This window comes from Musca autumnalis, unplaced genomic scaffold (genome assembly GCF_047663935.1).
Source record: "Musca autumnalis isolate F117 unplaced genomic scaffold, ASM4766393v1 scaffold_4, whole genome shotgun sequence".
Taxonomy (NCBI): domain Eukaryota; kingdom Metazoa; phylum Arthropoda; class Insecta; order Diptera; family Muscidae; genus Musca; species Musca autumnalis.
The window spans coordinates 158,673,018-158,698,567 of record NW_027411977.1 but is presented as its reverse complement, the minus strand read 5'-3'; the positions used below and the strand labels follow the sequence as shown (position 1 = coordinate 158,698,567).

Sequence of the window (25,550 nt, the reverse complement as noted above, 5' to 3'; positions counted from 1 at the left end):
TAAACGATGGGCGATACTCTCTGTTCTATTCGTCGAACGGGGAGAAGGTAAGATCTTGTATTATAGTGAAGAAATGTTTAAATCCAATTCATCTCTATAATTACAGTGATGGCGACACGGCGGTAGTGAGGCTGGAAGTAGGCTCCGGAAGGGCCTTGGTGCTAGCCTCGGTCTACATGCCGTACGAGGTACCTGACCCACCTAGTCGATTGGTGCGTAAGCTAGTGGATGAGATCTCGGGCACTTGTAATCTCATAATGGGCTGCGATGCAAATGCCCATCACTTCCACTGGGGCAGCAGTGACACTAATACGAGAGGTGAGTCCATATTCGATTTTATTTTAACTAATAATCTACGAGTGTGTAATAGGGGAAATACGGCCACCTTCCAGAATAGGGTAAGGGAGGAGGTAATAGACCTCACCCTTACAAATATGGAGGATACTTCCATAACGGACTGGAGAGTATCGGAGGAATGTTCCTTTTCGGACCATAGGACGATACACTTTCGAGTCCCGAGTGGAAGTAAACGGCAACAACCTCATAGGAATCCCAGGAGAACTAATTGGGAGAAATTCAACTCCATGGCCTCTTCAAGACTGTGTGAAATATCTGAACCTCACACAGAGAGGGAAGTGGACAGGCGGGTTGAGGATCTCACAAATGTCCTCAGGGACTGCTATGAAAAGACATGCCCATTAACTTACCCAGGTAGGAGAACACAGCCCGCTTGGTGGAACAAAGATCTAGCTAACCTTAGGAAGGTTAGCAGGAGAGCATACAACAAAGCGAACAGGACCAAACTTAGTACGGATTGGGATCTGTATAAGAACAGTTTCAATAAGTACAAAAGTGAGGTCAGGAAAGCTAAGAGAAACTCCTGGATTAACTTTAGTGAATCGATAGAGGGAGTAAACGAGGCGGCAAGATTTCGTAAGGTAATCTCAAAGGACCCCAAACCTATTGGGAGCATCAAACGAAATGATGGCACGTGGACGAACTCTGCTCTAGAGACTCTTGATCTATTGGCAGAGACTCATTTCCCGGGATGCAAGGACGCTGTTTCGTATCCGAGCTCGGAAACGAACAGAACCTATACACCCGATGAGAGGTTCTTCGTCAATAGGTTGATAAGTGACTCAAGGATCTCTTGGGCGATCAGCACTTTTCAACCCTACAAATCTCCTGGTCCAGATGGCGTCATTCCGGCGATGCTTCAGAACGCACCACCGGTATTGATCACCATACTGAAGGCTATTTTTAGGGCTTGCTTATTGCTGTCGCACGTACCGGCACTGTGGAAAGAGGTAACAGTGACTTATATCCCCAAGGCTGGGAAGCCAAGCCACGCGTTGCCGAAGGACTACAGACCGATAAGTCTTTCCTCCTTTCTATTAAAAACCTTAGAAAGGCTGCTCGACTTGGAGATCAGATCGTACATAAATTGTGACCTTATAAGCAGCTCCCAGCATGCTTATATGAAAGGGAAATCGACGGAAACAGCGCTACATGAGGTAGTGAGTTATATAGAGAAGAACATGGATAACTTGGATCACACATTGGCCGCTTTTCTAGACATAGAGGGAGCGTTCAATAATGTGAAGCTTGAATCCATTCATTCTTCTCTAGAGCTTCTGAGTGTCCCCTCTATCTTAATCAACTGGATTGACAGAATGCTGGAAAGCAGACTGATCAATTCCAGTATTGGAGAGAGTTCCGTAAGGAAGTCAGTCACTAGGGGCACCCCACAAGGTGGAGTCTTATCTCCATTGCTGTGGCTTCTAGTGGTGAATGGGATACTCAAGGAGTTTGATAGACTAGGGACAAAAGTTGTAGCATACGCTGACGACGTTGTCCTTCTAATCAGTGGAAAATTCTTGTCGACGCTGTCAGAACTGATGCAGGGTGCGCTGGTTAAGCTCTCTCGCTGGGCTCACCACAATGGTCTTGGGGTGAACCCTGCGAAGACTGAGCTGGTACTATTCACCAGGAAAAGAAATATTGCCGAATTTGTGCCGCCAACGCTGGATGGAGTGCGATTGGATCTCTCTACGGAGGCGAAATACCTGGGAGTGATCCTGGATCATCGGCTAAGATGGAATAGGAACACGGAGGAGCGCACCAAGAGGGGTTTAATCGCGCTTTATTCCTGCAAGAACTCCATAGGCAAGAGCTGGGGCCTCAGACCACATGTAATACATTGGCTGTATAGGACAGTGGTCAGTCCCATTCTGACCTATGGTTGTCTCGTTTGGTGGCATGCCCTAGGCAATAATTCCAATCTGTCCAAACTAGCTACTGTGCAAAGAGCTGCGTCAGTACTCGTTACTGGAGCAGCAAGAAGCACCCCTCAGGCCGCATTGAATGCCATACTGAACGTCCAACCTTTGGACATACTTGTACAGTATCGAGCTTCACGATCTGCCTTGAGGCTTAAAGAGCTAAATCTGTGGCGTGGTTCACATCTTGGACATGCTAGTGTTCTACAGCGGACTTGTAGCCAGATTGGACTAAGAGCCAGGGGAGATGAGACTGACTACATCTCATCAAGCCTGGACTTTGACACAGCTGACGTACTAATCCCCGACAGGAGTGAGTGGACACGAGGCAGACCACTTCCCGATAGCCTGTCGATCTTCACCGATGGATCGAAGATGGAGGAAGGCACGGGATCTGGTGTGTTCTGTGAGGAATTAGACATCAGGAACTCATATAAGCTTAATGACAACTGTAGTGTTTTTCAGGCAGAAGTTTTTGCGGTTTTGAAAGCCTTGGAATTAATAGTGGGAATGACGGACCTTATAGATAAGGCAGTCACTGTTTACGTGGACAGTCAGGCTGCCCTAAAAGCGTTAGGGTCATACAGTATTAAATCCAGGATTGTTCAAAGATGCAGGTCTCTCTTAAAAACATGTAACATAGTTGTTAGGTTTTGTTGGGTTCCAGGACATTGCAATGTTGAGGGAAACGAGATAGTTGATGAACTGGCTAGAAGAGGATCCCAATCCTCGGACCTCACGGTAGAGGATAGTGTCAAGCCACCTCTCTGCTTCTTCCTCGACAAACTCAGTAAGCTCTACGCAGAGGAAACCGTTAAAGTTTGGCAGGATGTGCCTGGTTGTAAGGTATCTAAGTCAATCTGGCCGGTTATCTCATGGCGTAGAACTTCGTCCCTCCTCTCGCTGTGCAAATCAGAAATCAGAACCGCTGTGGGGGTAATAACCGGTCACTGCGGAATAAGATCCATGACTTGCAAGTGGGATGGCAACAACATTGAGTACTGTAGGTTATGTGAGGATGAGGAGGAAACGGAGACAATCGAGCACCTTCTATGCATATGTCCTAGACTGATGGTCAAAAGACATAGACTATTTGGTGAATATGTGATTGAATCTCTTTCCTACTTCGCCTCTATTGACCCCACAGTGTTGGTGGTTTACTGCAAGAGCCTTAAGATGCTCTGGGACAGGCCAACACAGACCTAAAACCATTAGTAACTAAATCGTAGTTAGCTACTAAATCATCTTCCCTCTTTAAATAACCTGACTTCTCCAATACAGTCACTAATCATTCTAATTATTCTTACTCTTCTCTCTCTCTTCCGCTTCCCTTCCTGTCCAACCTTTCCAACCTAATCACTTTCCTCCCACACAGCACATCACAACAACAGACACATAGCATCATCCACGGGTACACAGCACCACACAGCTCTATCCACAACAGGCACCTCATCACTTGTCCTTCACATCACCAATACCTTCACATACACTATCATCATATAAGTAGCCACATATCATCATCTACATATATATATAACACATCTCCTTGTCATCACCTGAATGCACAAAATCACCATATAACCATCAGCTACACATCACCACCATCTAGGCACCCCATCACTTGTCCTCAACACCACCTTTACTTTCACATCAGTTACACATCATCACCACCTACAACTCAACCAATATCAACACACACAGCCATATCCAGCATCTACAATCAAATAGCCCAAACCACACATCACACATCAATACAACATCTTCCACCTCTACAACACACATAATTTAATAGTTTGGATGATCACAATGGACCTCAAGGTCTCCGAGTGGAGTAGCTGTCAACATGGCAGCTGCGCATCCTGAACCTAACCTAACCTAGGTGCACCCGTTTTAATAAACTTGTAAAAATATAAGATATTTCTTATATTAACATAATCACTCCACGAAGAGCCTAAAAAGTTAAGAACAAACTGGGATATATGTTCACGATTATTAACATTATAAACAAACCTAGCAATCGTATTCATAATATGCTGTAGTTTAGTAAAATTACCTACTGATGTTCCAGATATAACTTCTAAAGCATATAATATATGCGGCATCATCAGTGCATGGGCAAGTTTCGTCCTAACCCATTGAGGCAAATAAATACTAGTGGAGTACAATTTACGCAAAATCAAATAGATTCTTCTGTGTATATTGTCAATATGGAATCCAAAATCTAACTTATTGTCCAAAATAACTCCCAAACACCTATGTTTATCCACAACATCAACTCTTGAACCCTCAATAGAAATGTCAATATCTTGAACGTGAGAACCAAACATCATAATTTTCGTTTTCAGCGGGTTAATTTGTAACGAGTTAGATCGAGTCCATCTTATTATGTCATCTAAACAACAGTTCATTGTACTCTCCAAGTAACCGATACAATTAGTTTGAGCCTTAAATAGCAACAGCACATCATCAGCAAATACAAACAATGAACAAACATTAAGATCAATACATTCAGAGAGGTCATTTAGGTAAAGAATAAAAAGTAAGGGACCTAAGATCGACCCTTGTGGTACCCCTGAAGATAGTGAGACAGTCCTAGATCTAACTCCGTTCATCTCAACATATTGGGTTCTTCCACTAACATACGACATTATCATTTTGCAGGCTGAATAAGAAAAATCAAACTTGCTTTTGAGTTTATTTATCAAGGTATTATAAGAAATCGAATTAAAAGCTTTGGATATATCCAACGCAAGTAACGTGCTCATTTTATCTTCATTAAGATCCTTCCTTATGGACTCAGTTAGGTGCAAAAGCAGCGAAGTCGTGCTACGACCACTTCGAAAAGCGTGTTGTCCCTCAAAAATCTGGCGACTGGTACGTAACAGAACCTGCTCTTTCAAAATGTGCTCGCAAATTTTCGACACTGCAGGGAGAATGGCAATTGGTCTTAAGTCTTCGGGGCCCCGTACTTGTTGTGTTGTCTTTATTAATTAAAGTGTTGTTGTTCGTCTTTGGGCAAAAATTAATTTCGGCTCTAAAACTACTGTGTAGATTTAGAATCCCTACAACTCCATACGCCTGTATCGGAACTTGTAGAGAAACGAAGATACTTTATGATTTGTTTTTTTTTTTTTTTTTTTTTTTGTATTGATCATATTAAATGAATAGGACGTCTATTCTTTTAAAATCAGAATATGTAAAGTTTTCATGTTATGACCTTTCTAACTCCATGTCTACATATCATTTAGCTAATATTAATAGGGGTGCATTCATTGATATGAGAGAAGGCTCCCTTGTCCCAACTGGGATGTTTGTGGAAAAATTATATATTATACATTTCAAATAAATATTCTAAAATTGGCGCTGTTTAGTCCCTTCTGCTACATCTTTAAATTTTGGACAATTGAACAAGTAATACGCTGGGGCTCCACGCAATTTGGAAAAACTGAGAATTTCTCTGTCATGATAGAGACAATTTGTAGCATGCGAGGAAGATGTGGTTCTCTTCACAAAACACATTATATATTAGGCAGTAGGCCCAGCACGCATATTATTGCAATTTTCATCAGAGGAAAGGTCAGTAGTTATTTTTCCACATATAAGCGACTTTGCCGGTTTATGCCCTCCAGGAATTCAAATATGGACCAAAAATAAAATGTTTTTATTTATCATAAAAAAGTAATGGTCCATTTCACCCGCTAAATAATATCAGATCATCATCCAAAATTTTAGGCATCTTCTTCGACCTACACCCTTACCTTACCCTTACTCCAGTGTGCTTATGATTACACTACAAGCAAAAAACCGGATATATTAGGCTGCAACTCTGTTATCTTTTTTATCTGATCGCGTAAATCAACATAATTGGCATCAATGGAAAGGGCAAGAGTTGGCCTTCCAAATATTATTTACGTGGGCGGAATGTGTCTTCCAGGAATAAAGATATAACCGGTATATTACAAATTTTCACAATTTTCACACAAAAGTTGTGGTCCATTTAACCCTCTAAACATCATCCGATCACCATCTCAAATTGCAAGCATCTTCTTTGTCATATACTGTTACTTGTTCGAATTTTCGATCGGGCTATTATTGCGACCAATGTTTTTGGTCCATTTCACCTGCTAAATATTTCACGATCATCACCAATAAGAATAGGCGTCTATTGTGGTCTGAACCTGACCTCCATGCAAAATTTCATGACGATCAGTCCATAATTGCGGCCTGGAGTTTGATTACAATTTATAATGGACAGACGAACGGACGGACACACATCTCAAAATCGCTTTATCTATTCACTTTATCTCGCCGAGATATGAAGATTGGTATACCACATTGGGGGTCTCCGACGAATATTTCGCATGAATGAATTTTTTCCAAAACAAACTTATAATACCCTTTCTACATAGTGGTGTAGGGTATAAAAAAGAAAAGATCGGATCTTTCACGACTTCCTTTGCATGGGTTCAAATGCTAATGAAAAGATCGGATCTTTCGTCTGCTAATTTATAGAAAATTTCGACCGTATATGATGAATATTCAGAATCGGATTGCGATTTCGGAAATAATGACACATTTTAAAGTATATATACTCACTTGATGCATTTTTAGCTGCTGCAGATTTGGGTATATTCATAAGAAAATTTTCACCTTCCAGACATTTAAGGCAGTTTATGTCTACATCTTTGCCACTGTGACCGTCGTTCTCAAAGTATCTTTTTCCATCTCCAAGAAAAATTTCGGTTTTGAAGTTATCACCAGAAAACATTTCCGCCAAATACACTCCACCTATAGAATTATTCGGAGCATGAACTTCTTGGTAAGTTGATATGTTCAGTTTATCCGGTGGCGGTAATTCCATATTATTGTACTTCATTCGAATCAAATACAATCTATAGCAACATATTGGGCCATTTCTTTCGCTTACTCTAGGTATAAAGGCTTTGAGTACACATTTGTTGTCATTTACCCTCACCTTAGTCCAAATGACACGATTTATTACATCGGGCACTGACACTGGCATGGTACATTTACCTTCCGCTGACTCACCAATTTTTCGATGACGTGTTATTGCAGATATAGTGACAGTATAGTTTGTGTTTGAAACAACGCCATCGTAGGTAGTGCGATGGTGGGGTTCGTCGACTCGCCTTATTTTAGGTCCCCAAGTTTCATTTTGCATTTTTCCGTTCAGCTTGTACACAGAAATACCTTCTAGTTGAATTTGGTATGAGACAACTTTACCATTTGGTTTCTCCGGTGCCCTCCAAACAATATCAACAGTATTTATTTTTGACATATTATTATGAATACAGTTTACTGTGAGATCCAAAGGCTGCGATGAAACACCATCCATCGTTGTTCCGTTAACTACATCTGACCATGGCCCACACATCTTTGTTAAGTCGCTGCATGCTCGCACTTTAAACTCATACTCAGTTGCCGTTTTTAAATTATCAAACATATAAGGCAGATTTCTGGAGTTTTGTTGATATACAGTTTCCTCAATAATTTTTGGGGTTTCTCCGGCCTCTGACACAACTAGCTCATAATATTGCACATATGGAATCAAGTCGATTGGAGGAGGATCCCATCCTATAGTTATTGTTGAAGCAGTACTTCCCGTAGTTTTTACTTTTGGTATAAAAATTGGATCTTTTTCCAATGTCTGTATGGGCACAGGGTATTGGAATGGCGCCCCATTACCAATACTGTTTTTGGCAGACATTCTTAATACGTAGCTAGTGTTTGGTAAAAAATTTTCTAAAACGTACGAAGTATTCCCCCCTCCAATAACGTCCTTATAGTATGCTAAATCCGGATTGCCCTCTTGTAAATATTGAATAAAGTATTTTTGGACTGGATCGTTTCCATCGTTGATAGTCCAATTCAAATAAATCTTACTGGCACCAACAGCCTTTACATAATCTATACTGACTTTTGGCACATCCATAACCAAAAGAGCAATATTATTTCTCGATATTTCCTCTCCGTTTAAAGCGTATATAACACATGCGTACGTTCCATTCTCTTTTTTATAGACTTCTGTTAATTCCAATGTAAAATTTACATATGTATGATTTACATTATCGATACTTGAAGACTGATCAAGAAAGCTAAATGCATTCTCGTCTTTTAACCATTTTAGTTGTTTTTGTAACGTATCATTGTGTGGATAAATTTCAATTACACAACATAATTTCACTGGATTACCACTTTTCTGTTTAACTTTTTCCCCATTGGTATTTACAATTTTAGGATTTATGTAAGGTTGTACAAATATTTTATTGATTACACCCTTTTCTATGGATTCGCATGTGTAAATTCCTTCATCGCTTATTTGAACATCGAATATAGTTAAGGCAATTTCATAAATCTCCTGCATTTCTGATATCTCATTCGTATTATTTGTTTTGACAATGTCACTGCCAAATCTGAAAGAAAGATACAAAAAATATAAAAGTTATTACTACAATAAAAACCTTGTAAAAGTATGTTTATTGTTTTTGTTTTGAATAACGCACACGCAATTATTTAGGTAAGCCCCTAAAACTTTCAACAAACTAAAAAATATTGTAAGATATTTGAAAATAATTGCCCAGCAAAATGTTCGATGACAAATCATGAGTTGAGTCACGAGTGCAAGTGATCTGACATGTCATCTGTTTGTTATTTCACCCATGAATTTTATACCCAGCAAAATGTTCGATGCCAAAGATGCCATTTAATCATGGTTGCAAGTGATCTGGCATGTCACCTTTTTAGCATCTTCATCGATGAATTTTATATGAACGTGGACCCCAAAAGATGTTGTTCATTTTTTGGATCAAAAGCATGTCATATTGACCAACGCTATGTCATGTCATTTTCACCAATGCTTTGGCATGTCATTTCCACCAATGCTTTGGCATGTCATTCACCAACCTTGACATTATCATTACGACGAGAGTTTCAACAACGTTGGTTGTGATTTCGAGTCGCCGACAACATCAAGCCTACTGTAAATAATTAATCTTATATATTTAGAAAAATGTGTATAAATAAAAACACTAAATTCATCTCTATTGGATCTATGGAATGGGTTCAAATGCTGATGAAAAGATCGGATCTAACACGACTTCCTTCGCATGGGTTCAAATGCTGATGAAAAGATCCGAACTTTCACGTCTTCCCTCACCGGGGATAACGATCTTGAAGCGATGTGGGGGCTTAAGTGCGCTTCTACCTTTTTGTCTAGGCAACGTACTTCTAATGTACATTCTGCTTCCAAGTACATTGCCTGGACTTACAGGAAGCTGTGCACGACTAAAGGTTACCAGGTCACTGATCTTCCACCTCAAGGAAGATCCCCTAACACCGGGATGTTAAGCGACCTCGTGCCAATCGGTGTTCCAAGGTTTGCAGTTAGTATACCAACTGTATTCGAACGGAGCCTCGCTGATACCTGGGCACCTCAGCTAGTAGTTTGCCCTAGTCATGGTTGTTGTTGTAACAGTGTTTTATTATTATGTTTGTATGTTCGTTCTCCTGTTCAATCTGGCTCTGGGTCTATCTCCAGTTCCAGGAAGTTGGCTACTTCGATGGGATGTAACCACAGATCCACTGGAGTCAGATGAGTAGGCTTGGCGTGGCAGTTGAATAGGTGCTTAGTATCGTGCGGGCCCATGCCGCATACTGGGCAGATGTCTTGCACGGTGCGATCGATTCCCGCTCAATAGGAATTTAGGCGACTGCAATATCCCGAGCGCAATTGAGCCAAAACTACTCTGGTTTGTCGTGGCAGCAGACGCTCTTCAGCTGCGATAGATGGGGGATGTGCTCCGATGACTGCATTCACACAATAATTGCTTATGGTCTTAGCAACTGTGTCCGTGTGAATGCTGTTCAAACCTGCCTTATATGCCTGTTGATCTAGAGGTTCTTTCCTATATTGTTGGACCGTCGTCTCTAGAGCATGAATATCCTTCTTGATATCCCTGGGTTTATCGGTGGCCAGCAGATGGTGATTGGGATGGCTCTCACGGTAACACCTGAGCAAGCATCTCATTATGTTGTCGTACTGGAAGAATCTTTGCCTCCTCATGTAGATGGTCCACTGTAGATTTGAGGAGGCACCCTGTTGCTGTTCTCAGGGCGGCGTTCTGACAAATTTGAATTTTATCCCACTGCGTGTCACATAAATTCGGGGACCAAACTGGCGCCGCATAGCTTACCACAGACCGACCTATCGCTTCATACGTGGTCAACAAGGTTTCTTTATCTGCACCCCAAGTGCTGCCGGCTAGGGACTTGAGGACCTTGTTCCTATATTTCAGTTCATCTCAGATAGCTGTGGCATGCGCGGACGACGTGAAAGTGGTGTCGAATGTGACCCCTAGAATTTTGGGGCAGTTTGTGGTCGGAATTCTGTTACCATCGACCCTGATATTCAACTCTCTTCTATACTGCGCCGTCCATGTGGTGAACAGAGTGGCCGTCGATTTAGTGGCGGATATCTGCATATTCCTCGCGTGGAAAAAGGTGGTAAGATCGGTTAAATAGGAGTTTAGTCTCTCACAGATGTCATCAGGGTAGGTACCTGACGCCAGGATCGTACAATCATCCGCATACGTTACGATCTCAATGCCGGATAATGGAAATTTTATCTGGTTACGGAAAACCGAGCTGAATCGCAAATATTCGCACCGGAAAAAGGTATTCCTGTATATTCAGCTACAAGGATGCAGCATTATGCAGTTTACCTACAGCAATTCGATTATGAAATAAAATGCAAAAAGTCTAAAAATAACGCGAATGCTGATGCATTGTCCAGATTGCCGAGTGATTTTTTTATTATTATAATCTCTTGGAAGGTGGAAGAAGTTTTTGTAATACAAGAACAATTTATAGAAAATTTGCCAGTGACTGCAGGAGAGCTTAGAGAAGAAAATTCAAAAGAGAAGGAAGTATTAAATTTGTTGAAATGTTTGCAGTATGGTCGTGAATGTGATGCAAAAGACCGTTTTTGAGTGGATCAATCTGAATTTAGTTTGCAAAATGGTTGTATTTTTCGAGGAATCAGGGTCTACATACCCGAAAAACTTAGAGAACGTGTTTTGAAAGGGCTACACATGGGACATTTTGGCATGTCACGAAAAGTTTGGCCAGAGGCTTTGTATCCACCATATAGTGCAATGGATAAAGACATAGAAAACATAGTCAATCGATGTGCGGCACGTCAAAATACAAGGCCTGATCCTAAAAAGGATGAAAGCAAACCTATCGAAAGGGTGCATGTTGATTATGCTGGTCCAGTATTTGGAAAATATTTATTCGTGTTAGTGGATGCATACACGAAGAGGCCGGAGGTGTATACCTGTTCCAGTATGGATGCAAATATTACGATCCAGAAGTGTCGTCAAATTTTTGCTCAATTTTGAATTCCAAACATTTTGGTGAGTGATCACGGGAGACAATTTGACTAAAAAGAATTTCAAGATTTTTTAAAAGTCAATGGCGTCGTACATAAGCAAGGAGCCCCATATCATCCTTTAACAAATGGGCTGGTGGAACGATATGTTGAAACAATGAAAAACAAGTTGATGGCATCTAAATGTAATGCTAATACAATAAATGCGGAATTGTAAAAGATACTGCTAGCGTATAGGAGAGCTATACATCCAGAAACTAAAAAGTCACCAGCTATGCTGATGCTTGGTACACAAATTTAATCACGTTTAGAGTTACTAGTTTGCAACGAACACGTGGCAGATCAAGTACGACCGGCACAGATGAAAAATTTTGGCCGTGGGGAGAGAGTCGCAGTGCGAGATTATTTAGTTGGAGGTTTGCACTACGATGTGAAATTAGATGATGGTAGAGTATGGCGTAGACATGTTGACCAGATGAGGGGTTCGGCAGTACAAGGTAATTCGGAAGGTCTTAATAACTTCACACAAACTAACATACCACAAAATACTCGAGTGCTACCTACAACAACACTACCTGCAACCATACCTCTACCGTTAATTAAAGAATCAACAGTTGCAACTAGTTCTGATCAACAATCAAGTCAACACGAAGAGGTACCTATTAGATTGGAATATTTTAGTGAAGTAAAGTATGTTTAAAAATATTTTCTGAATACATACATACATACACAATACAATGCCTACTATGTTATAAATCAACATTATAGAATACAGTACATATTAATTTGTTAAACACATATTTCAACACTTTCCCTTGTTTAATTAATTAATATTTAAATGATTACATAAGTATTGCAATCGAGGCTTAGGTAAGGGTTTGGTCATTAAATCTGCTAGTTGATTTTCAGATGAAACTTGACATGTTGACATTATACCCTCTGTGACCTTTTCACGTATAAAGAAGTGTTTGAGATCGATGTGTTTCGTTCGCTTATGAAATTCTGGATTCTTTGATAGACGAATTGCAGCAGTGTTGTCCATTTTTATCATTGGAATACAATTGTAATTTACTATATCCTTGAAAAGTCGTTTAAGCCATATAACTTCTTTTGCGGCTTCACTTGCAGCTATTATCTCTGCTTCAGTTGTTGAAGTTGAAACAGTTGGTTGCCTTTGACTCATCCAAGATATAGCTCCACCTGCATAGGTTGCAACAACACCTGTTGTAGAACGTCCAGTACTGACACATCCACCATAGTCAGCATCACTATAACATTCTAATACCTTGGGTGCTTCTTTCTTGTATGTAATTCCAACATCTATGGATCAAGCAATATATCTGAAGACTCGCTTTAGTCTCTGCATATCTTCATCGGTGTAGTTATCAAGGTGTCTTGAGAGAAAACCAACACTGTATGCCAAATCTGGCCTTGTTCCCAGCATCAAATACATTAGAGCACCTACTGCCTGTCTATAAGGAAATTCTCTTGGTGCTTTCCCTGCTTTTGCAATGCATTTGACTGTGTTTTCCATTTGTGTTGAAACTGAGAAATTAAACCTCTCCAATATTTTTCTAGAATATGCCTTCTGAGAAATTTTGATTCCATCATCTCTGTTTTCAATTTCCATTCCGAGAAAGTATGAAGCGTCATTAGAAACAATTTTGAACTCTGATTTTAAATTTCTTAGATAATACTCCAGTTCTTCTTTGTCTGATGCAGCTACTAACCCATCATCAACATAAAGGGCAAGGATTAACTTTTTACCATCTTTCTCCCTTATAAACAAACAGCTATCTGCGGCGCTTGACTTAAAACCAAGTTTCTTCAGGATGTGCTCCGATGACTGCATTCACACAATAATTGCTTATGGTCTTAGCAACTGTGTCCGTGTGAATGCTGTTCAAACCTGCCTTATATGCCTGTTGATCTAGAGGTTCTTTCCTATATTGTTGGACCGTCGTCTCTAGAGCATGAATATCCTTCTTGATATCCCTGGGTTTATCGGTGGCCAGCAGATGGTGATTGGGATGGCTCTCACGGTAACACCTGAGCAAGCATCTCATTATGTTGTCGTACTGGAAGAATCTTTGCCTCCTCATGTAGATGGTCCACTGTAGATTTGAGGAGGCACCCTGTTGCTGTTCTCAGGGCGGCGTTCTGACAAATTTGAATTTTATCCCACTGCGTGTCACATAAATTCGGGGACCAAACTGGCGCCGCATAGCTTACCACAGACCGACCTATCGCTTCATACGTGGTCAACAAGGTTTCTTTATCTGCACCCCAAATGCTGCCGGCTAGGGACTTGAGGACCTTGTTCCTATATTTCAGTTCATCTCAGATAGCTGTGGCATGCGCGGACGACGTGAAATTGGTGTCGAATGTGACCCCTAGAATTTTGGGGCAGTTTGTGGTCGGAATTCTGTTACCATCGACCCTGATATTCAACTCTCTTCTATACTGCGCCGTCCATGTGGTGAACAGAGTGGCCGTCGATTTAGTGGCGGATATCTGCATATTCCTCGCGTGGAAAAAGGTGGTAAGATCGGTTAAATAGGAGTTTAGTCTCTCACAGATGTCATCAGGGTAGGTACCTGACGCCAGGATCGTACAATCATCCGCATACGTTACGATCTCAATGCCGGATAATGGAAATTTTATCTGGTTACGGAAAACCGAGCTGAATCGCAAATATTCGCACCGGAAAAAGGTATTCCTGTATATTCAGCTACAAGGATGCAGCATTATGCAGTTTACCTACAGCAATTCGATTATGAAATAAAATGCAAAAAGTCTAAAAATAACGCGAATGCTGATGCATTGTCCAGATTGCCGAGTGATTTTTTTATTATTATAATCTCTTCGAAGGTGGAAGAACTTTTTGTAATACAAGAACAATTTATAGAAAATTTGCCAGTGACTGCAGGAGAGCTTAGAGAAGAAAATTCAAAAGAGAAGGAAGTATTAAATTTGTTGAAATGTTTGCAGTATGGTCGTGAATGTGATGCAAAAGACCGTTTTTGAGTGGATCAATCTGAATTTAGTTTGCAAAATGGTTGTATTTTTCGAGGAATCAGGGTCTACATACCAGAAAAACTTAGAGAACGTGTTTTGAAAGGGCTACACATGGGACATTTTGGCATGTCACGAAAAGTTTGGCCAGAGGCTTTGTATGGTGGAGTGCAATGGATAAAGACATAGAAAACATAGTCAATCGATGTGCGGCACGTCAAAATACAAGGCCTCATCCTAAAAAGGATGAAAGCAAACCTTTCGAAAGGTGCATGTTGATTATGCTGGTCCAGTATTTGGAAAATATTTATTCGTGTTAGTGGATGCATACACGAAGAGGCCGGAGGTGTATACCTGTTCCAGTATGGATGCAAATATTACGATCCAGAAGTGTCGTCAAATTTTTGCTCAATTTGGAATTCCAAACATTTTGGTGAGTGATCACGGGAGACAATTTGACTAAAAAGAATTTCAAGATTTTTTAAAAGTCAATGGCGTCGTACATAAGCAAGGAGCCCCATATCATCCTGTAACAAATGGGCTGGTGGAACGATATGTTGAAACAATGAAAAACAAGTTGATGGCATCCAAATGTAATGCTAATACAATAAATGCGGAATTGTAAAAGATACTGCTAGCGTATAGGAGAGCTATACATCCAGAAACTAAAAAGTCACCAGCTATGCTGATGCTTGGTACACAAATTTAATCACGTTTAGAGTTACTAGTTTGCAACGAACACGTGGCAGATCAAGTACGACCGGCACAGATGAAAAATTTTGGCCGTGGGGAGAGAGTCGCAGTGCGAGATTATTTAGTTGGAGGTTTGCACTACGATGTGAAATTAGATGATGGTAGAGTATGGCGTAGACATGTTGACCAGATGAGGGGTTCGGCAGTACAAGGTAATTCGGAAGGTCTTAATAACTTCACACAAACTAACATACCACAAAATACTCGAGTGCAACCTACAACAACACAACCTGCAACCATACCTCTACCGTTAATTCAAGAATCAACAGTTGCAACTAGTTCTGATCAACAATCAAGTCAACACGAAGAGGTACCTATTAGATTGGAATATTTTAGTGAAGTAAAGTATCCCAGTCAGCATTTTTTGAAAATTTTAATCAAATTCGAGTCTTTTTTGATCCGACTGCACGATTAAAAAGCTAGAATATGAGCTCATTTTCTGATCATAAATGACTCCTTTGTCGGTAGGAAAACATAACCTCAGGCGACTCTTCTAAACAAATCACAAATGAGTCTTTTTCGAGTCGTATTTTAATCATTTATTGGTGTTTTGTTGATTAATTTGGGACCCTTTTTCGAGTCTTTTTAGAGTCATGTTTATAATCATTTATGAGTCTTTAGGGAGTCATTTATGAGTCTTTTTGTTAGACGAAATAAATTAAAAAAATTTTCTTTTTATTCTTTTTTGTTTCTTTCCTTTGTTTTATAGACTTTTCTGCTTTGTTATGTCTTTTAATTATCCTTTATGTTGCTTGGTGGTTAGTATACTGCTTCTTCATTTCACTTGGCAAAACCTGTTGTGTTGTGTTTGTCTGCACCTTTAATATTATACGTTACATTTATATCAAAATTTTGTAGAAAGTGTATATGAGAATTTTATTTTTTTATTTACAACCAAATAAAAATAAAACAAAACAATCAGTTTTTAATCACCTAACTGTTCAAAATATGATCAGAGTATACATAATTATAATCACTTTTCAAACACCTGTATGACCCTTTTTTGATTAAGCATTTTTCAATCTTCCAGATGATCAAAATGTGACAATAAATAACAAAAAATTGTCACATTTTAAACACCTCAATGATTTATTTGTGATTGCTACACATTTGTTGTTGTATTTTAAATTGAACTCTTTTTAATCATTACAGGGAGTCACTTTCGAGTCCCTTTCTGATCACACAAGCGACTTAATCAATTTTTGATCACCAAAAGGACTCTAAAAAGACTCCTCAATGTGATTTTTGAAAAAACAGTCTTCTAAATGCTATCTGGGATGTTTAAAAATATTTTCTGAATACATACATACATACACAATACAATGCCTACTATGTTATAAATCAACATTATAGAATACAGTACATATTAATTTGTTAAACACATATTTCAACACTTTCCCTTGTTTAATTAATTAATATTTAAATGATTACATAAGTATTGCAATCGAGGCTTAGGTAAGGGTTTGGTCATTAAATCTGCTAGTTGATTTTCAGATGAAACTTGACATGTTGACATTATACCCTCTGTGACCTTTTCACGTATAAAGAAGTGTTTGAGATCGGTGTGTTTCGTTCGCTTATGAAATTCTGGATTCTTTGATAGACGAATTGCAGCAGTGTTGTCCATTTTTATCATTGGAATACAATTGTAATTTACTATATCCTTGAAAAGTCGTTTAAGCCATATAACTTCTTTTGCGGCTTCACTTGCAGCTATTATCTCTGCTTCAGTTGTTGAAGTTGAAACAGTTGGTTGCCTTTGACTCATCCAAGATATAGCTCCACCTGCATAGGTTGCAACAACACCTGTTGTAGAACGTCCAGTACTGACACATCCACCATAGTCAGCATCACTATAACATTCTAATACCTTGGGTGCTTCTTTCTTGTATGTAATTCCAACATCTATGGATCCAGCAATATATCTGAAGACTCGCTTTAGTCTCTGCATATCTTCATCGGTGTAGTTATCAAGGTGTCTTGAGAGAAAACCAACACTGTATGCCAAATCTGGCCTTGTTCCCAGCATCAAATACATTAGAGCACCTACTGCCTGTCTATAAGGAAATTCTCTTGGTGCTTTCCCTGCTTTTGCAATGCATTTGACTGTGTTTTCCATTGGTGTTGAAACTGGGCGACACTCTGAGAAATTAAACCTCTCCAATATTTTTCTAGAATATGCCTTCTGAGAAATTTTGATTCCATCATCTCTGTTTTCAATTTCCATTCCGAGAAAGTATGAAGCGTCATTAGAAACAATTTTGAACTCTGATTTTAAATTTCTTAGATAATACTCCAGTTCTTCTTTGTCTTATGCAGCTACTAACCCATCATCAACATAAAGGGCAAGGATTAACTTTTTACCATCTTTCTCCCTTATAAACAAACAGCTATCTGCGGCGCTTGACTTAAAACCAAGTTTCTTCAGGAAATTTTGCATTCTTTTGTTCCAACATCTGGGTGCTTGTTTCAAACCATAAAGACTTCGTTTTAAAAGACAAACTCTTTTTGTACCATCATTAAAACCTTCTGGCTGTTCCATGTACACTGTCTCATTTAGGTCACCATATAAAAATGCTGTCGATACATCGAATTGTGACAAATGCAGACCTTCAGTTGCAGCAATACTTAAGACAGAGCGTATAGTAGACATTCTTGCTACTGGACTGAATGTTTCATCATAGTCCACTCCTTCCTTTTGTTTGAATCCTTTTATTACGAGTCTTGCTTTATACTTTTCAATATTTCCGTCAGCATTCGTTTTTATTCGATAAACCCATTTTGATGGGAGTGCCTTTGCTCCTTTTGGTAGTTTTGAGAGTACCCATGTCTTGTTCTCAATCAATGAACTCATCTCCGATTTCATTGCTTGTATCCAATTAATTCTCTCAGCACTTTCAACAGTTACTGAATAGCTTACTGGAGGCTCTGTTTTGTTAACGAAATCATGTGACATCATTACAAAATCATCGTTGATACAATTTGAAATAATAATTTTTCGATTTCTTAACCGTTTTACATTGATATTATCACATGTGTCATCTAAGTCATGTTCTCTTTGACGTTTGGCATTTTGTGTTTCTTCAAAGCCTTCAAAATCTTCCAAGTCATCAATTGAATCTTGGTCTTGAGTTTCGTTATCTTTATTAATTGAATCTTGGTCTTGAGTTTCATTATCTTCAATATTTGAATCTTGGTCTTGAGTTTCGTTATCTTCTTCTTGTGGCTCGGCATCTTGCACCGCTTCCTCTTGAATTATTTCTGGCGGATAAGATTCTTGGTCATCATCTGATTGATTGTCATTTGGACGAATTCGTATTGATATTTCATCTCTCTGCGTATCTTGAATACTACTGGAGTTTTCTTCGTTTTTCCGCTTTACTATATCGTATTTTTCAACTTCTTCTTCTTTAGGACAACCATTGATTTCTTCTGAAATTATCACATCTCTTGATACTTCTACCATATTTCGCTCTTTAATGTAGACACGATATCTCTCATCGCCGTCATAACCAACAAGATAACCGATTATTGCCTTCCTAGTCAACGTCGGAAGAAGATGGACAACTTCTTCCGACGTTGACTAGGAACATGAACATAACATTTTGATCCAATAATTCGGAGATGTTTGATTCTTGGTTTCTTTCCGTACCATAGCTCGGACGGGCTTTTATCGTCCACAGATGATTTTCCCGTTCGATTTAAAATGTATATGGCTGATTTTACAAATTCAGCCCATAACGACTTTGGAAACTCAACTTCCTTATTCGAGTTCATAAATGTTCTTGCCATCTCTACAATGGTTCCGTTTTCTCTTTCAGCACCACCGTTCTGTTGAGGTGTATACGGAGCTGTAAACCTTTGACTTACTCCATGTTTAGCTAGAATTTTCTTAACATCTGCATTGTTAAATTTACCACCATTATCACTGAGCAAAGTTTTCACCGTGTGTCCTTGGCATCTGGCATGAACAAGCATCTCTACCAATGTATCCTTCACATCAGATTTGTTCTTCACAATATATCCATAACGAAATTTTGTGAAGTCATCCTTATAAACCACTAAATATTTATATCCTCTAAATGATGAGGGAAATGGTCCACACACATCTGTCGATATCAACTCTCCTGGGGCTTTTGCAGTCTCGCGTCTTCCAAATGGTAATCTTGACGACTTACCAAAAATACAAGGCTCACAAATTTCATTATTGTTTTTGACTCGAATACCCATCTCCTTTTCCAATTTCTTCTTGACGTGCCGTCTATCTTGGTGTCCCCATCTTTCATGATACAATTGCAGCTTAGAATTGCCTATTGACAATGAAACACACTGATTTGCAGACACGGAGCGAAAATCTATTCTGTATAACGTTCCATCCGGCTCCCGGTGTCCACATAAAATCGTTTCTCCATTTACATCTAGCTTGCACTATTTTATTGTAGAATAAAACTTACTTGAGGGGTTTCTGTCATGCGAAGCCAGTACAGAAAAAAGATTTCTCGATATACCAGGAACATACCATACATCATAAAGTTTTACTGTCTTCTCGGCATTGTTCACTTTTGAAAAAACTTGAATTGTCCCTTTACCCATTGCATTTAATGTCTCTTTGCCGGCAGCTTGTATAGTGTGTGGTGTTTTGAATTCTTCGTATTCAATAAAAAATTCCTTTGAATTTGTGACGTACCTGGGTGCACCATTATCAATCCACCATTCACTAGTAGATATACTCAAATTAATTTCATTTGACACAGAGTGAAGAGCAACATTTGAGTGAGGTGTATCCGATGGTTTTGGTTTACTTGGTTTTCCATCTGCTATCCACTTTCTGCAATCTTTAATCCAATGTCCCCTTTTCTTGCAGTAGTGACAAATTCCGGGTTTCCGTTCATTTTTAAAATTCTGCTTACTTTTCTCCTTTTCTTTCAACACTAAAGCTTCCTGTATTTCCACATGTGTGCCTTCAGATTTCTTAAAATTTCTTTCAAATAAACACAGCTGCATAAGAAGTTCATCTAGTGACTTGTCTTCGTCTCGTGTCAGCATCATCCAACTGGATTTGAAAATCTCAAAAGATTTTGGCAACACGTGTAATATCTTGCATATCAGGAACAGTTCTGGTAGTTCCTTTTCTCCTTTTATTACCAAACCAGCATTGATTTCATTCCATAGGCTTTTGAGCTTTGATATACTAGCCCTAACCACCATTAATTCGTACACCAGGTATTTTTTCACTATTTAACATGAAACTTAATTGACATCAAATGTATGTCTATAGTGAATAGATTTTCATAAATTTTTGTAGGATTCTTTTTTTAGCCACAATAATGAACTGTTAAATTTTTTCATCGATTGGAAAATATTTGTGGCCTGTAGATAGATTTTCTTAAAATTCGCCTTTGGCACCCATACAAAATACTATGAAAAATTAAAATCGTCATAAACTTTTGTAGAAAGTGTTTTTTAGCCACAAAAATGAACTGATAAGCTTTTTACGTCGATTGGACCATAATTGCGGCCTATAGAGAATTTTCGTGAAAATGCGCCTTTGGCCCCACACAAATTACGATGGAAACAAAGATCGCTTGATTGGAACAGGTTAACGTTAACCGATCGCCGTAAAATTTCATATATAAAGTTTTTGGATCAAATGGAAACGAATTAAGGGGGGTAGAAGCTCCAAAATAAAAAAAATATTGTTTTTTGCGTCGCCCTAATATACATACTTTAATAACACATTGTTGAAATGTGTTCTGTGTACGAATTAATTGTGGTTAGGGCTCGTATGTGTAGAAACGTCGTTTTCTGGTGTCCATTCAAAAGAAAATAGCTCGGTGCACATCTTGAATAACTGATCCTTGGAAGTTGCTTCAAATTGCTTGTGCAGAGCTTGCCAAACATCATAGGCAGATTCTTTATCCATTACCTTCATGAAAATGTCATCCGTAATTGTGTTTGTTATCAGACTCTTGGCATAGCTGTTAGCTTTTCTGTAATAATCAGATCGCTTCTTGTGTTCTCTAGCTTGAGATTCTGTTGCTCCTTCTGCTAAGGGTTCCGGCTTTGTAATTTTATTCTCAACTACATCCAGAGCTCCTTCGTGGAAATCTAGAAGATCCTTGACCTTCCGCTTCCAAATTGGCGAATCCGAATTGCAGAATTCCATGGTTATTTATTCTTTATACTACCGTTGTTATATTTTTATAGCGGAATCTCTTGGAAATTGTCACAAATTTTCTTTAAAATTCTATTTTTTTCACAAACTTCAAAATTTTTCACAAATTCTTTATATATATTCTAATTCTATTGATTAAAAGGAGCTCGAGGTCTTGATGTTGTTGTTTTATTTATTTATTCAATATTTCGTCTTTCTTCGAAAGACATCATCAGGATCTACATATCAAAAACATTTTAATTACTTTTTGTATGCATGGACATGTTGTTGTTTCACTTACAAATAATATTTAAAGTTATTACAACAATAAAAATATATCTGCCAAGCGTCGATCTAGTGTCGCTGCCATCTGATTCGTAACTGGTGTGTTCTCCTCTTATTGTATTCTGTTTATTTTTCTTATTAGATGTCTATAGCTATGTGCCAAATTTTCTGTATCTGTTTTGTAATTTATGCGTTGTGATGTTGGAGTGTTCATAATGTGGAGAGTTTCCAACATAAGTCTCTTTTGGTAATTATTTTCGCACTGCAGCACTCTCACTCTCTCCAAATCTGGATGATGTTGTTCGGTGGCACAGTGGGTGGAAAGTGCAGTGTTGTTTGTTGTGGTAACTGATCGATTTTTAATGTCTGATTTATGTCCTGATAACCGCGTTTTTAATTTGTTTTTTGTGGTACCGATGTAATATTTGGTGCAGTTTTCTTTTTCATTGCCGTTGCATTTTATTTTGTAGATTAAATTAGATTCGTCCATAATGTCAATTTTTGATTTTAAGTGTGTGAACAATGTTTGCAAAGTATTGGATGTTTTTGGTGCTATTGCATATTTTACATTTTCATAGCATTTGGATTTAATGAAGCGTTCCGAAAGGCCGGGTATATATGTCACCGATTTATAATATTTGCTGGGGTTTTCCGTTTTTTGTTGATTTTTATTATAGCATTGTTTTATTTATCGCCCTATGTTCAACATGAACCTTTTGTTCTATATATTTGTTTACTTTTGTGTGTTGATATATGAAACAAAAATAAAGGACATATATATATATATATATATATATATATATATATATATATATATATATTGTTTTATTAAAATTTTAATGACATTCGAAGGGAAACTATTCTGTTTTAATATTGATGTAATTTTCTTTTTATTTTCTTTGTGAAATTCATTGTCGCTAATATTTAGAACGCGACTAATAAAGTTTGCTGCGGTATTCATTATGATGGTTTTTGGGTGTTTCGAATGAAAATTAACTAATCTCCCCGAAGCCGTGGGTTTTTGGTACCAATTTGTCAATATCTTGTTGTTTTTCCTCGTGCTTAATATGTCTAAGTATGGAAGCTGGCCATTATTTTCGTTTTCTATTGTAAATTTAATGCGATTATCGTAGCTATTGAATGTCGTCAGTATATTGTTTATAGCACTTGATTTTATTATTCCAAAAAGGTCGTCAACGTATTTTGTCAGAAACTTAGGTCTAATATCACAGGTTTCGATACATCTATCCAATAGCTCTTCCATTACAATATCGGCTACTATCGGAGATGCTGAGGATCCCATGGGCAGGCCTTTCTTTTGTTGGTAAAAGTTATTTTTGTATCTAAAATAACGGTTTTCACAGATGCAAAATTTTAGTATTTTTATAAATAAACTCTTTGGTATTTTTGTCACGGGTTCTAGGTACTTCCACTATTCTTCTATTATTTTTAAGGCTAAGTCTACTGGAACGCTTGGGAAAAGGGACACCACGTCTAGTGAAAAGAAACTCTCGTCATCCTGAATTTCTGTGTCCTTTATCCGCTCTTTGAATTCTCTGGAGTTTTTGACATTATATATTGATTTGTGGGTAAGTTGATTCAGTATGGACGTTATATAGCTGCACAATTTCGTCGAGGGTGCTTTAACTGATGAGCAAATTGGACGGAGTGGATGTCCTTCCTTGTGAATTTTTGGTAAACCATAAATTCTTGGGGCAATAGCCGTATCTGTCTTCATATACTTTTTCTCCCTTTCGCTGATATACCAATTTTTGAATAATTCTTCAACTAATTCGTTGTTTTTCTTTTGTAGCTTGTGTGTGGGGTCCGAGTTTACTCGTTTATATACCATTATGTCATTTACTATTGTGTCCATCTTCTTTTCATAGTCAGATCTTTCCATGGCAACCGTTGTATTACCTTTATCTGCTTCCAGTATAATTATGTTCTTATTTGTTTCTATAAATTTGTTGGTTTGTTTCATTATGCGTATGCAATATTTGTCTCTCTCTGATAGTTGATGTTTATTCATGTGATTCTCTATCATCGATGTAAAATTGTTTCTCGCTATCTCCTGGTCCTCTTTGTCTCCTATGGTTTTTATGCAGTCTTCTCCATCTGCTATGTATTTGAGAAGGGGGGACTCTTCTTTTGTGTGTGGAAGGGCAAACTTTTTGCCATGTGATAGTAGCCAGTTTATTTCATCTGGTATTTCTGTCTCGGTTAAGATTACGAACCAATGTTTGTTGTGTTTTATTTCTAAATCATTTTTCTGTTGTTCCTGTAACGCCTTGAATTTCTTTTTGTGTGTCCCTCTTATGTCTCCCGATATCTTTTTAGACAAATTGTTTTCGCACTCAAAGAGCTTGTTTGCATCTTCTACTGACAAAATGCGCTTGATTAAATCAGTTGTTTTTTTCTATTTTGTTGTTATTTATTTTCTTTATATCATGTTTCTGTTTAATAAGTAGATTGAGGAAAGGCCTGCCCACGGGATCCTCAGCATCTCCGATAGTAGCCGATATTGTAATGGAAGAGCTATTGGATAGATGTATCGAAACCTGTGATATTAGACCTAAGTTTCTGACAAAATACGTTGAGGACCTTTTTGGAATAATAAAATCAAGTGCAATAAACAATATACTGACGACATTCAATAGCTACGATAATCGCATTAAATTTACAATAGAAAACGAAAATAATGGCCAGCTTCCATACTTAGACATATTAATCACGAGGAAAAACAACAAGATATTGACAAATTGGTACCAAAAACCCACGGCTTCGGGGAGATTAGTTAATTTTCATTCGAAACACCCAAAAACCATCATAATGAATACCGCAGCAAACTTTATTAGTCGCGTTCTAAATATTAGCGACAATGAATTTCACAAAGAAAATAAAAAGAAAATTACATCAATATTAAAACAGAATAGTTTCCCTTCGAATGTCATTAAAATTTTAATAAAACAATACTATAATAAAAATCAACAAAAAACGGAAAAACCCAGCAAATATTATAAATCGGTGACATATATACCCGGCCTTTCGGAACGCTTCATTAAATCCAAATGCTATGAAAATGTAAAATATGCAATAGCACCAAAAACATCCAATACTTTGCAAACATTGTTCACACACTTAAAATCAAAAATTGATATTATGGACAAATCTAATTTAATCTACAAAATAAAATGCAACGGCAATGAAAAAGAAAACTGCACCAAATATTACATCGGTACCACAAAAAGCAAATTAAAAACGCGGTTATCAGGACATAAATCAGACATTAAAAATCGATCAGTTACCACAACAAACAACACTGCACTTTCCACCCACTGTGCCACCGAACAACATCATCCAGATTTGGAGAGAGTGAGAGTGCTGCAGTGCGAAAATAATTACCAAAAGAGACATGTTGGAAACTCTCCACATTATGAACACTCCAACATCACAACGCATAAATTACAAAACAGATACAGAAAATTTGGCACATAGCTATAGACATCTAATAAGAAAAATAAGCAGAATACAATAAGAGGAGAACGTACCAGTGACGAATCAGATGGCAGCGACACTAGATCGACGCTTGGCAGATATATTTTTATTGTTGTAATAACTTTAAATATTATTTGTAAGTGAAACAACAACATGT

General features: G+C 38.2%; 1 protein-coding gene across 2 annotated transcripts in view; it reads right to left on the bottom strand.

Moving 5' to 3' along the window:
• Ptp69D (Protein tyrosine phosphatase 69D) overlaps positions 1 to 25,550 on the bottom strand; it is a 384,912-nt gene that overhangs the window by 261,886 nt on the left and 97,476 nt on the right. For both annotated transcript variants that reach the window (XR_012412347.1, XM_073981639.1), the window contains exon 3: positions 6,876 to 8,713. Coding sequence is in view for 1 of the 2 variants with exons in the window: in XM_073981639.1 (XP_073837740.1) it covers positions 6,876 to 8,713 (1,838 nt within the window). In the remaining variant the exon portion in view is untranslated. The remainder of the gene's footprint in view (positions 1 to 6,875; positions 8,714 to 25,550) is intronic.